This window comes from Leopardus geoffroyi, chromosome B3 (genome assembly GCF_018350155.1).
Source record: "Leopardus geoffroyi isolate Oge1 chromosome B3, O.geoffroyi_Oge1_pat1.0, whole genome shotgun sequence".
NCBI classification, from domain to species: Eukaryota; Metazoa; Chordata; class Mammalia; order Carnivora; family Felidae; genus Leopardus; species Leopardus geoffroyi.
The window spans coordinates 43,175,910-43,190,800 of NC_059337.1; the positions used below are offsets into that span (position 1 = coordinate 43,175,910).

General features: G+C 36.1%; 1 protein-coding gene across 2 annotated transcripts in view; it reads left to right on the plus strand.

Moving 5' to 3' along the window:
- VPS13C (vacuolar protein sorting 13 homolog C) overlaps nucleotides 1–5,855 on the plus strand; it is a 202,233-nt gene extending 196,378 nt beyond the window's left edge. For both annotated transcript variants that reach the window (XM_045449537.1, XM_045449538.1), the window contains 3 exons: nucleotides 1,722–1,845; nucleotides 3,230–3,310; nucleotides 3,626–5,855. In XM_045449537.1, the coding sequence (XP_045305493.1) occupies nucleotides 1,722–1,845; nucleotides 3,230–3,310; nucleotides 3,626–3,727 (307 nt within the window). In that variant the 3' untranslated portion in view covers nucleotides 3,728–5,855. The remainder of the gene's footprint in view (nucleotides 1–1,721; nucleotides 1,846–3,229; nucleotides 3,311–3,625) is intronic.
- Nucleotides 5,856–14,891: the final 9,036 nt, after the last annotated feature.

Consider the following 14,891-nt stretch of genomic DNA (forward strand, 5'->3'; position numbering starts at 1 on the left):
ACAAAGCACAACACAGTCCCAAGTCAGACCCAGATCACAGTAGTTCCTCTGCTGAAAAATACAGTGCTGGGGGTTTATTTTCATTCCTACCCTCCATTGGTTACCTAGTTCATTCATCTTTACCTTCTAAGCGTCTGGAATCTAGCTTGCTCTCTTCCCTTCTCACAGCTGCTGCCTTCACTGACATTCTGTTTCCTGGTGGGAGTATTGTAGTAACTTTTTCCTTTGTCTACCCCACCTCTCCTCCCTTGGCCACTAGATCCATGACTCTAAAATAGGAAACTTTATCATGAAAGTTCCCCTTGCCTGTAGGTTAAAGTTAAAATTTATTTAAATGGAAAAAAAAATTTAAACACAAAAAATTCTTTAAGATCTGGCACTAATTTTCTCACCTCTGTGTATATCCATCCAGCTACAGACCTCAACATTCCTCAAATAAACCTTCCCTTTCTTGTACTGCTATTTATGTCAGTGATCTATTCCATTTGTCTAGACTATCATTTTCCTTTTCCACGTAGAGAACTCCTTCCTTTCAAAAATCAGCTTTTAGGGGCGCCTGGGTGGCTCAGTCAGTTGAACGTCCAACTTCGGCTCAGGTCATGATCTCATGGTTCATGAGTTCCAGCCCCACATCGGGCTCTGTGCTGACAGCTCCGAGCCTGGAGCCTGCTTCAGATTCTGTGTCCCCCTCTCTCTCCGCCCCACCCCTGCTTGTGCTCTCTTTCTGTCTTTCAAAAATGAATAAACATAAAAAAATAAAATAAAAATCAGCTTTTACGCCACATACTTTACCCACGTAATCAGTCCCTCTTTCTTGTGCTCCAGAAGAATTTTCCATACTGCTATTGCACTCATCTAACTGTGCTGAGATATATATTTACGTGTTTATTTGTCTTCTAACCTATGAGTACCTCTCAGGCAGAAACCGTATCTTTCTTGTTTTTCCAGCACCCTGAATATTTGTAGAATTAACTGTTCCTCTACTTTCCTAATCATGCTCTCTGTAATGGAAACTTTAGAATCAAGTATGGTTATATCAGTAATTAATCTGAATCACACACTGGGAAATCAATGTAGATTGCCTTTAAGGACTCTATGATTTTTCTTTTTTTCTTTTTCTTTTTTTAAAATTTTTTTTTTTTTTTTTTTTTTTTTTTTTTGCTACTGAGTAAAATGGGATACTCACTCTGTGATACAGTACATTAGTGTTAAAGTGTTCAAACCTGATATTTATTAATAGGCCTAAAGTGAAACTTTGCTGACATTTGAGGTTTCTGACATTTCCTGCACATTCTTTCTTGACTGGAAGGCATAGATGATTGACAGTAAAGAGCAATTAATAATTTTCCAAGTGAAACCTTTTCAGGAGCTTCTGCCTTTATTGCTTCCTGGATGAGAGTACAGCCTGTTCCTTATGTGTTTTAGAGATGATTTTAGTATTTCGGTCAGTTTTTAAAAAACTACACTTTTCTGAATTTTGCAAGATTGGCAGAAGGGGAATTTTTGAATGTCTGCTCTGTTGGTTGGTAGGGGCCGTATTTGCTCTTTATTTGACAGCTACCTACCTAGACTTTTTTTTAATAGGAAGCGTACCTTTTTTTTTTAAGTGCCAGGTTATATTGTTTACTGAGCTAGTTCCATGTCTGCCATCCAGCAGAGCAAAATATTAGACTAATTGTCTTTATCACCACTTGCATGTTTTGTTTCCTTTTGCAAAACAGGCGAGTGTTGTGTATAAAGGAAGTTGAAATCCTAGGCCATATGTCCATAGACTGGCAGTGTCCATTTGAAGATTTTGTGTCTCCTCCAAGTGTCCATGGAAACCTGCTAAAAATTTCAGTCAAGGTAAGAATAAATGAATTGCGTGTTCAGAGCCAAGAATTTGTTACGTGAGTGGAAACCAGTGCTTTCTGGCTCTCTTTTACAGTTAACAACACAGAGTGTTTGAAGGATCATGGTGAGGATGATGATGATGATACTATTATAATAATATGGTGAAGTATAAGGAAAGATGTGTTATAATCATTTATTTGTGTACTGTACTTTTTTGACAGTCCTTGATTGTGTTGAGTGAAATATCAATTCTGTTCAATGAAAGAATTAGGATGTTGATACTTCCTTTTTGGCAGAATAAAGCATTAGTAAATAGAATATTTTTCTAATGTCATATGAATAACTATTTTTCTGTAATCTTAGATGCTTCTGGAAAGATTCCCTTTTTTAGGTTTTTATAAGTTAGATTATTATAAATATTTTATCTGAAACACTCGTGTTTTATCATAGTTGCCACTTACAAAATACTAATACAATTTAAGTATATAATACTTTCATGTCCTTCTGTCCCATCATTTTCCAAGAAAGAACTTTTTAATTACATAGCAAGTAATTAGCAGAATTGATGCCCTCACCTTTTGCTTAGTTCTCAGACTCACTTTGAAATGTATAATTTTTATTATATATGATATATTGTAAATTTATTTTCACCCCTGAAAAAAACGCCACAAATTATCATTCTAAGAATGGTAACTACTAGAGTATGTATTTTCTTCTAAGCAGTAATGATGTTATCTCTATTATTAAAACCATCTGAAAACTATCATAAAATTTAGTAGTTAGAGATGTAGGTACTTTTATCCTTTAATTTATGTTTTCTTTTCATAGAACCTCACAAATAAAAGAAATTGCAAAACAGTACCATTTTGATTTTCAGCCTTGCCTCATTGTAGAGTGTCAAAATCGAAAGAGCCTCTTGGTATATGAAACATAGTTTTCAGACTAGGAAAGACTGTGTCACTCTGCATATATATTACAGGCTCCTGGGTTATCACTCTTCTTTCACATCCGTGGTGAAAATTGACTCAGTGTGTTTTACATTATATAAGAATTTTATCTATCAGCCAAGGAAATGAAGGAAGGATTTTTTGATTTGTCAGATGTGGTGAGTTATCAAGTGCTGTTTCTGTAGGCTATTTATCATAGCCTGTAGAAAGTCATTATTTTATACAGATAGTTGTGTAGTCATCCGATTTCATAAATTCTAACAGCTCACACATATGGCACCACTAGCCTTGTACCAAAACGATTTAGTACTTATCATACCTGAATAGGTATATTTCATTAGTCTATTTGTTATAAAATAGAGTTTACATTTAAGCATTCAATTAAAAGTTAGGATTTTCTTTTCTTCCCCAGAATAATTTTTCTTCTGTCATTGTTTCTTTTGAAACAGGAACAGAGTCTGTTCCACAAAAAAGACAGTGCCAGTCATGGCTGCCGGCACATTTATCTGCAGGACAACGCCACAGCAGAGGTAAACAATTTATTTTAAAGAATGACCCTTAATTTTTTAGCTGAAAGATTTTTTTAATCTGTTATAATAATACCCATTATTTCTCTCAAAAGATCTACCAGTTATAACTCTGGATGGATATGTAAGCTTAAAATAATATATTGCAGGCTTAATGGAGCAGAAGCGTCTTATTTTGCATTGCCTGTTTGGATTGTGTATTCTTATCCTCTGCTGTCGGACCTGTGTGGAGAGCTTCAGTTCTTGCTTTTAGACCTTTCTCCTTCACATGAGCCCGTACTTGTCTTTACCATTCATAACAAATATTTTATTTTACAGAGAGTATGTAATGCCATTGGTGATGCACAGTCAATGAGACACCAGCAAAAATTGATGAAGCAATCATCACTGAAACTTCTCAGGCCCCAGACACCATTTTAGTCTCAGATCCCAGGGGGCTGCTACTGGGAGAAAAACCAACCATCAGTCTTGTCTATAAATCACTCTTTTTTATCTTGCTAAAGAGAATTTTTCAAGCTATACTGTAGTTTTAGAATTATTTTCCAGGATAGTGTTGGATTTTCCATTTTTTTCCCTTTACTTTTGACTCTAATTTTGTAACTCTGTGTTGTCAGCAATTCACTTTTCTGCACTGCCACTCAAATGAGTCAGACCCTCAAAGAAATATCACTTTAAACCCAGAATGAAATTTCCATTAATGTTTAAATTGTGAAACAAAGGGCACTGGGCTTGTTTTTAATTAAAGTTCTTGTTGAAGAATAAGAAAAGAGCTTAGAATGACTATTGTTCTTTAGGAGGTTTTGGACAAACCTTTGGACAGATACTGGGTATTTTATTTAGGGGTAATTTATTCAATTATTGAACTGAGATAGTATTTTGGGGCAACCAGGTAATTGACTGAAGAAAAGCCACTGAAGGAAGAAATGACATGTTTCCTATTTTCTTTTCATGTTATTTTTCTCCTAATAAAACATGCTTTCCTTTGGTGCTTACTTTTCTTCCTTGCATTACAGTATAAATGCATATGGAAAATCAAATCTTAAAATATCTGTGGTCCGGTCTCTGTAAGGTAGCATTCATGAAACCTTTGAAATTATTTACATGCTCTTTCAAGAGGAACTTAAATGGCACAATTATAACTTGCTGATGCATGAAAATATTGTACTTTAAGTTTTTCAAGACTCAGAAATATGAAAAGCTCAATATTTCTATATTCTTAGAGATTGTTTTTTAATAAATTGAAAGATTTTTAAGGGCATCATAAATTAATACTTAATGCATACCTTGAAATGTATTTTAAATACTTACAGGAAGAATGAAAAAGTTAATTGTGTATATAAGTAAAATAAGGCATATATAAGAACACTGTAGAAAATAACTGGTCAGTGTGTCCTTTGAGGGAGCAAGCCTGTGAGAATCTGTTCGGCACAGTAATATTTTTGTCGTTTCCACACCTCACTTATGCTGACCAGAGATATACTGCCTACAAAAGCTTTTTAAAAAATGCTTAGAAACATCTGACTTCGGCTCTGGTGATGATCTTGCAGCTCATGCGTTCAAGCCGCGCGTCAGGCTCTGTGCTGAAAGCTGGAGCCTGGAACCTGCTTTAGATTCTTTGTCTCCCTCTCTCTCTGCCCCTCCCCTGCTTGCACTTTGTCTGTCTGTCTGTCTGTCTGTCTCTCTGTCTCTCTCTCTCTCTCTCTCACACACACACACACACACACACACAAATAAATAAACATTAAAAAAATTTTTTTTAATGCTTAGAAGTATTTAATTTCCTTGAATGAATCGTTACATTTGCTTCTGGTTTTTACATGGCATTTATTTCAAATCACTAAATTCATGATGGAGTGAAGATGTGGATATACTTGGTTTGCTCTGTTTTTGTTGATGTGTGGTAAAGTTTCTACTATCTTTATGGTTTTAAAGACCAGCCTTAAATCTTTTTAGTTATTGTTTACTGTACACTCTAGAAAGAGGATATAATAACTAATGCCCTAAATATTTGATCTCTGATATAGAATGGTGGTCTTTGCCTTTTCAACATCTTTTTTTTTTCTGTGAAGGAAAGTGTCATGTATAAAACTTCCAGCCTTAAACAGAATTTCTGCATCAGTGGTTAATTGCAATTTATTAAATGGAGCATTATAAACAGAATTTCACAGCAAATGTGCTCGTATTCTGTGTCTTTAAAGCAGACTTAATCAGGAATTTGAGATATCTGATTATATGTCTCATATGAATCACAGCTATTGACAGTGTCCTAAATATTTAAGTAAATCATATTGCACTGATGGCATGTACAAAAAACATTGAACTAAAAGAATTCATAGAAATATTATAAATTCACCATCTCAGTTGGCATAGAAATAAACTGTCAAATATATGTAACATTTTAATTTGATTTAATCCTCTGAGACCGAAATAATTCATTGGTAAAGTGTGATGTATTTTGTATTTTTAAAAATGCTTTCAGAGTCATTTACTTGTGTAGGAACTGAAAGAAATAAAACGTTTGGTGCATTGTTTACAAGGGTGAAAACTTTGTGGGTTTGTGTTAAGTGTTCAAATAAAATTTACTTCTACTTTATCTTTCCCTTTTCCTCTTCCAGTCCTGTCATAGGGAGAAGTTAAATTAATAGTTATGGAGCACTTAAAAAATGCTAGTTAGGGAAAGGCTTTGCTGAAAGGTACTGAGCCCCTTTACCACCCTGGAGATCTCTGGCACGGGTCTTCAATTGGGGGTGGGGGCGGAGAATACAGAGAATGTATTTGACGAGGGCCCAGCTCCTCCACTTTGCAATCCTGGGCTGCTTTTGCACTGGGGCTGTGCCTTCTGTGGTTTCTATTAGTTACTGACGGTGCAAGGCAAGGGTACTAGGGCAGGTCCATTCCTGGGAGACAGGAACTCCTCTGATAGCTGACTGGCTTGAAGACTTTTCAGTGGCCTTACAGAACCTTTCTTAGGTTGCATGATAGTCTGGGAGGCTCCTACAAAGTCTGTTCCTCTCCTCTACCCTCCTTCTACTCCCTTCCTGGGAGAGACTACAAATCTGAAGGCTCTCCCGGTACTGAATTAGTCAATAGGAAGAACAGGTGCATGATTGTGTACTGTCGCAAAGTGGGGGCATCAAAAGAAAAAAGTGCGTAGATGTGTAGACCAAAGCTTCATGTGAACATCTGATCTAGGGTGAATTTACTTACATGTGTTTCATGATTTTCAATTATGTATGTGAGAGGACACTTTTTTTTTTTTTTAATTGGCCCTTTAGGCCTCTAAGTGTATTGATCTGGTGCTGCCTCCATCTGTATTTATAAGTGTTCCACATGCATTTCTAAGGCACAGCCAGGACTAAAAATTAATGCTCTAGACTGGAAACAAAGAAGAGTTCTACAAATATCAGTGCCAATTAAAATAGAGAGCTGTAGTTACTACCAGAGCTATAAGAACCATCTTTCTACTGAGGAGAAAACCAAAGATTCTTGAAGAATAGGAGATTATTCATATCACAGACCATCTATCCTTGAGGTACAGGTCCTTTTGGTTGTAAATGACTGCCAGAATATCCACTTATAGTGATGAAATTGGGTTTAATGCATGTATGTGTTGGTTCTGAAAAGAAATGGAAACTCACTGGAGCAGAGAGGGAACACATTTTCCTTGGTAATTGTGCCTATAGGAAGAATTTCGGCTTATTCTTGGATTCATGCTTGAAAGTATTTTGAGTTACAAGGCTATATCATTCAAATACTTAACATTGAGCTGAAAAAACCCTTAGAAAGGCTTTTTGTTTGGTTGGTTTTTATATACAACAGACCCACCATCCCTTACCAAATTTTTAAAAAGTTCTGGAAACTAAAAAGGTTTGCATAAATTTGAGGTAAAGATATTTGACAGAAAGTTCTGAACTTGAACTGACAGGAGACTAATTTTGGCATTTATTATATTTGGTAGAAATGAGTTGGGCTGTAGCAAAATTAATATATTTGATTATGGGGTATGGCTCCAGATTTCACTGGAGATATATGAAGCATATTGTCTTTCTAAAATTTAAAAACCTTTGTATTCTGAAACACATCTGGCCAAAGAGTTTCAGATAAGACAGTGTAGATCTGTATACCCTCAAAATTATCTATTTATTAAAGTTGCTTTCTGAATTTTAGAAATAAACTATAGGAGGAGCAACTGAATTTTCTTCTACTTCAGACCATGCCACTGTTCCATTTTATAGTTACGCTGGAAAATTGTTTTGATACAATGTTCAAAGTAATCAATGTTGACATACAGGAGACTGAAATGTTACCATGGGGTGGTGCATCATAAAGATTTATGAAGGGGCACCTGGGTGGCTCAGTCGGTTAGACGTTGGACTCTCTATTTCGGCTCAGGTCATAATCTCATGGTGTTGAGTTGGACTCTCTATTTCGGCTCAGGTCATAATCTCATGGTGTTGAGATCGAGCCCAAAGCCCTGCTTCAGGCTCTTTTCTCTCTCTCTGCCCCTCCCTCTCCACCTCCCCACCCCCACCCCTGGCTCACGTGCGTGCGCATTTTCTCTCTCTCTCTCTCAAAAAAAATATTTTTTAAAAAATAAAGATTTATAAAAACTCTGGGGGAAGAAATGCAGATTAGAACAACATCATGGTTTCTGTCCCCCTTGTATATTAATTAAATATCCGGTGGATGAATAGTTTTTAGGATTGACCTCTAGTGGGAAAATAATTCAAATAGTAAAGAAATAAGCTAACATGATCCTCTAGTTTGATAATATCCACTAGGATAATAGTAAACACTTCATAAAGAGGATTTAGTTCTTCAGTGTTTTGTTTGTTTTTTAACTTGAAGAATGACCAAGTGGCTTCCTTAGAGATTGACTATAATGCGTAAAACATCCCAGGTGCGGTTTAAATTCCATGATAATTTTCATCAAAAGTAGATTTCAGATCTTGGTCTTTGGGTTTGTTTTTGTAGAAAACATTTACCTCACACCTTTCTTTTTTTCCCCTCAGACAAACCACTTTTCCCCTTGGCCATCGTTTAAGCTTTATACCTCTTCCCTTTTTTTTATACATCATTTTACTTCTTTTCATGGTACCTCTCTATTATCAAACTCTCTTCTTTAAGTAGATTTTATACTGACATCTGGTGTACTACAACCCAGGGGCCAAACAATATGTTCTTGCAAATAAAGTTTTATTGGAACACAACCACACGCATTCATTTGTCTTGGTTATGGCAGTTCCCATTCTACAGTGACAGAGTTGGATAGTTGTGACAGAGGCAGTATGGCCAACAAAACCTAAAATAGTTACTCTCTGACCCTTTACAGAACAAGTCCATCAATCTTGACATTATACTATATAGTGAATCCTACAGGTGGAATAGAAATGAGACACTAAATGATTTACCCACGACCTTATGGTGAGATAGGAGCTAAAATTAGGCTCCAGCACCTACCATTCTCCTTCTTTTATCTCTACTTCTTCCTCTTCATTTTTCCTAGAAACAAGGATGCCTGTGTCAATTTTGAATAAACATGGCCAATGTTCGCTTTTTAGGTTTCTTTTAGAACCTCACACCTTTATCCCTAGATTATCTATGTATTTTCTCCTCATCTATGTTTAAGGCCTAACAGTAGTAACACAAGCATTTTCCATAGTAACACTTAAAATCTAAGTTGGCCCTTTGTCTGAATTTATTTTTTCCTAGAGAATTCTTGTATGTGGTCTAATATTATTGTGGCAGTTTACTAGCTAGCAAACATAGCTTTTGATGTGTAAACATTAGGAAGTAAAAACTTTGGGTATAGGACATAAAACTTGCCTCTTTTCTAATGTACAGTCAGAACAAAGATCAAATGCATGCTATTCTGCCCTATTCAAACCATTAGAGAGTTCTGATATCTGAAGCAGAAAGAAATGCCCAAGATACGTACTTTATCACAACAGATGGCCTTACCAAGAAGGAAATTATGTTTTTAAGCACAGTACGTCGTATTATAGAGTAATAACATAACAAATGAGCAGGTGTTTGAAGATTGCAATTTGAATGGAAGCTACAACATTTTAGCTTCATCAGAGGCTGCTGCTGCAAATCAGTTAGGCAAGCACTTATTGATGGTTTAAATTAAGAAGCCACACTTGAACAGAGCCCATTTCCCTTCCCAAGGAGTGCTGTTAAAGATTCTTAACCTACTATGACACTTCTGATATAATCTTCCCTATTTCATTCAATTCAGGTTGATTCACACACACTTTCAAAAATAGTTTAAGAAAAAGGGTGTATGTGTGTGGCATGAATAGAGGATTAACAGAATTCTTTATTTTTTAAATAAAAATTTTGTAGACTCTGGTTATTTGAACATCAGTAACTGTCATGGCAGTAGTAGAGTTTTTGTTTCTTTAAGCTAAGCTAAGGGAACCATGCTCGTGAGAAATTCTGAAATAGTTGTAAGGTCTTTGTGACATTTTAATAGATCTGGAATTATTAACCATAAATACATTGCAGAAACAGTTCCTTGCCCACGCTAAAGATTCCTATGGTTAAAGCTTAGAGATCTAGAAAATGCTCCTTTTGGATTGACCCAAAATGCATAGAGTGGAAATCTTGCATGACTATTATTACAATCCAGATGGTGAATGGGTGGTATTGAAGACACTGTTTTGTAAGGGCCATAAAGACTGATTACCCATGACTTAGACTGGTGAATAAGAATATATTGCCCATTCTACCTAAAATTAATGACTCAATCAATGTTGAATTATAATGCAGCTCTTTAAGAAGCACCAATAATGCTTACTGTTGTTTTTAATTTAAAAAAAAAATTTTTTTTTGAAGGAGAGAGATAGAGCATGAGCGGGGGAGGAGCAGAGAGAGAGGGAGACACAGAATTCTAAGTAGGCTCTAGACTCTAAGCTGTCAGCACAGAGCCTGATGCGGGGCTCAAACCCACGAACCATGAGATCATGACCTGAGCCGAAGTCGGACGCTTAACCGACTGAGCCACCCAGGCGCCCCCAGTAATGCTTACTTTTATGTCAGGTTGATGAATTTTAATATCACTCATTTTTTTTGGAGGCCATTCAGTTAGAGGCCTTTATTTTAGTTGTACTTAAATTCCTAGAATTATAATAGTCCCTAGTTGGAAGGTCCTTATATTCAGCATAAATCTGTTTTCTTGTGGCTTCCATCTGTTGAACTAAGTCCCAAATACTTGGGGCCATCAAAGTAAGAATGACTCTTTTTCTGCATATGGAAGCCTATATAAGGGGGCACTGCATAATGGAATTAAGGACTGGCCACATGTCCTACCATTCATTCAGTAAAGCATGTAAGCCTTCAAGTTCTCATCTTTTTCTACCATTCCTGATTACACAGAACTTCATGTCATTCCATAGTCTCAATGGCTATCTCCTAAATACAACAAACGATTTACCTGTACCAATCTCAGATAACAGTATACTGAGCTGAATGAGTGTTAAGCAACCAACTAGGCAGAGTGAAGCTTGCACAATTATATATTTTCTTTTGATTTCCTAATAGTAATAAGTATCCCAACCTATTAACTACCTACATAAAATAAAATTACCCCATTGTTGTAATAATCTCCCCCATTATTACAGTTTATTCGTCTTATAACTTTTTTTTAATGTTTACTTTTGATACAGAGTGCAAGCGGGGGAGGGGCAGAGAGAAAGGAGACACAGAATCCAAAGCAGGCTCCAGACTCTGTGCTGTCAGCACAGAGCCCGATGAGGGGCTTGAACTCACAAACCATGAGATCATGACCTGAGCTGAAGTCAGATACTTAACCAACTGAGCCACCCAGGTGTTCCTCATCTTATAACTTTTACTTATGCAAGAGTATTGTTGAATTATCCCTTTTATCACTCTTAATAAAAAGCAAGATTGAATTTGTATGGTACTATAAATTTAAAAATCAAAATAACCCTGAAAAAATTATTTTACCTCTCTCAACCTCAGTTTCTTTGTTTGAAAACAAGACCTTTGGACCAGAACTAGCTTTCTGTAACTGTTAAGGAATTTGATTATTGATAAAATACTAAGTTTACAATTGTTATTTTTGAGACAGGAGTTGTGTTACTTGAACTTTTTATTGCCTCTTTCTTACAAAATCCCCATAGACATTAAATGTATATTTTAAATAATCAGTGAGGTTTGCGTTGTTTTTTTTTTAAACCACAAAGAGTAAAATCTGCTTAAGTAGGCGAGATATTGTCGCTAGTACTTGTATGTGAAAATAGTCTGGATGCGGAAAGTACAGGTAACTGGGTGCCAAAAGAGAGCCTTGACGTGACCTGTGAAGGCGAATGGCCATGTCTGGAGCCAGGCTATTGCTGTGAAGATGGAGTCCTGCTCTTCGTTCTCAGAGGCACACCCTCAGCAGTGCCCTTTAGTTGTCTGAGGATCTAGGCTGTATTTGATGCAGTCATAGCTCACACGATGCCACACCAAACATCTGTAAGATAGCACTACATGGACTGACCGTTTCTGTCCCCCAAAATTCCTGTGCCAACATTCTGACCCCTGAAGTGATGGTCTTAGGGGATGGGGTCTTTAGGAAGTAAGTAGGTTATGAGGATAGGGCCCTCAGGAAGGAAATTAGTGCCCCTATAAAAGAGACCCTGAGACTCATTCAGAAGAGCATGCGACTCTTGGTCTTGGGGTTGTGAGTTTGAGCCTCACACTGGGTAAAGAGATTACTTAAATTAAAAAAATTTTTAAAGAATTGATTTAAAAAAAGAGACCCTGAGAGAGCCCTCATCCCCATCCACCACGTAAGGACAGAGAAGGCGCCGTTTTGTCTATGAAGAAATAGGTTCTCCCCAGACACCCAATGTACTAGCACCATGATCTTGAATTTACCAGACTCCAGAACCATGAGAAATGTCTGTTGCTTATAAGCCACCCAATTTATGGAATTTTTGTTATAGCAACCCAAATACACTAATCAGACAGGCACCCACTCAGAAGATTCTCCTGCTGGTTAGCCTTGTCACTTGAAATTTTGCTGAAGACCTTGCTTTGGGTAAAGGATTATAAATGTTAGCCATATGGGTTAATTTGCATGGGTTAATTTGCCATATCAGAAAGATAGTAGGCTACTGCCAGGATTAGACTGCCAAGAAATTAGGAGAAGAAATACCCAATAAAAAATGTTAAATAGATACACTTTAAAAGGATTTAAAATGAGATGCTATAAAAACAGAAGAGGCAAATTTGAATAAGAACTAAATAGATCTTCTAGAGATAGGAATACCATTGAAATAAAAAGTCAATGAGCAGCCACAACAGTAAATTAAAAATAGCTGAAGAATTGGTGAACTGGAAAATAGAACTGAGTTCATATCCTGGAATGCAATAGAAATAAAGAGATGGAAAATATAAATAGGCAACATGGAGGATAGAAAGAAAAATCCAACATACTTCTAATCCAAGTCCTAGAAGGAGAGAATAGAGAAATTGTTGATATGTTCCGGAATTTATGAAAGATAAGATGCGATAGATGCAGGAAACAAAGTGAGCCCAGAGCAGGATAAATAAAAATAAATCCAAACCTAACAGACACTGGATTGAAACTATAGCCATGCAAACACAGAGAAAAAACAGAAAAAACAAAACAAAACATTACAAGAGATCAACACTTTGACAACAGAATTCTCAACATAATAGCATCTGGAGACAAGGGGTATTTACATATTTTTGAGAGAAAAGCAATTGGCTGCCTAGTTGTGTTTAATTAGCTATATTATCACTGAACAGTATGGACTAAATAATACCATCTTCAGCAAAGAAAAAGAATTTCTCACTTTCAGGTCCTTTTTAAAAAAATTACTAAAGGATGACCTTCAGGAGAAAGGAAGTTGAACTCAGAAGAAATAAAATATAAGAAGCAATGGAAATAAAGAAATAGGTAAACTTTAAAATACTACTTTAAATAGAAACAAAGGTGCGTAAGAAATTAATCAGAACTTTGCAAGACATGGAGAAAATTATAAAACCCTATTGAAATAAGTCTTAAATTTTCTTAAAAGTTATACAATGTTCATGAATGATAAGCCTCATTAAAGAATAATGTTCAAACTTATCTATATAATCAGTGTGATTCTAATCAACATTCCATTAATTGTGAGGTTTTTTGTTTTGGGTTTTGTGTGTGTGTGTGTGTGTGTGTGTAGCTTAAAAGGCTGTTACAAGCATTCACATGGAAAATGAAAGGCCAAGAACTGGCAAGTCAATTTGAAGAATAAGATCAAGTAGAGAGGATGTGTTTTTTTCTTTCAAATTTTAAAGCTTATTAAAGAACTCATAATTTTAATTAAAACGTCATATTCTCATAGTAATAGGTAGGTAGATATAACAAAAAAGACTAATTACAGACCCATGTAATATGTAATAATAAGAATACTAAGGATAGTAAATAAAGCATATGATTTTTACCATATAGTTTCAGGCACTATTGTAAGTGCTTTACATATTCTAACTCCTGTATCTGCAAAGGTGCATTAAATTTCAAACACAGCAGCATTACTCATAATGGCCAAATGGTGGAAACAACACAAATGTCTACCAAGGGATGAATGGATAAACAAATTATGGCATACCTATACAATGCAATATTGTTCAGGCATGAAAAAGAATGAAGTATTGAAATATGGTACAAAATGAATGAATCTTGATAGCATGCTGGTAAGGGAAAGAAGCCAGACACAAAAGGTCACATTTTGTGTGGTTCCTTGTATATGAAATACCAGAGGCATGGGGCGCCTGGGTGGCGCAGTCGGTTAAGCGTCCGACTTCAGCCAGGTCACGATCTCGCGGTCCGTGAGTTCGAGCCCCGCGTCGGGCTCTGGGCTGATGGCTCAGAGCCTGGAGCCTGTTTCCGATTCTGTGTCTCCCTCTCTCTCTGCCCCTCCCCCGTTCATGCTCTGTCTCTCTCTGTCCCAAAAATAAATAAACGTTGAAAAAAAAAAATTAAAAAAAAAAAAAAAAGAAATACCAGAGGCAAATCCATAGAGACAGAAAGCAATGTCGTGGTGCTAGGGGCTAGGGAAAAAGAATATGGAGAGTGATTACTTGAAGAATATGGGATGTTCTTCTGGAGTGATGAAAATGTAAAACTACAGAGAGGTTGTTGCCACACAACATTGTGAATGCACTAGATGCCGCTGAATTGTACACTTTAAAATGGTTCATTGTTAATATGAACTTCACCTCAGTACAAAAACAAACTTCAGTCATCAAGAATAGACTATTCAATAAATGTGCTTGGGAAATTGGTTCATGCATATGGAGAAATATAAAATTAGATTTCTTCTTCATACATTACACTAAAATAAACGCCAGGTATATTAAAGCCCTAAATACAAGCAGGACTTTAAAACTTGCTGAGATGAGCACTGGGTGTTGTATGGAAGCAAATTTGACAATAAATTATATTTTAAAAAATAAAACTTAGGGAAGAAAAATAAGAGAATGTATTATCCTTTATAAGTTAGAATTTTCTGCAAGAAAAAGACCATTAAGATAATGGAGTGCCTGGGTGTCTTGGTAAAGTGTC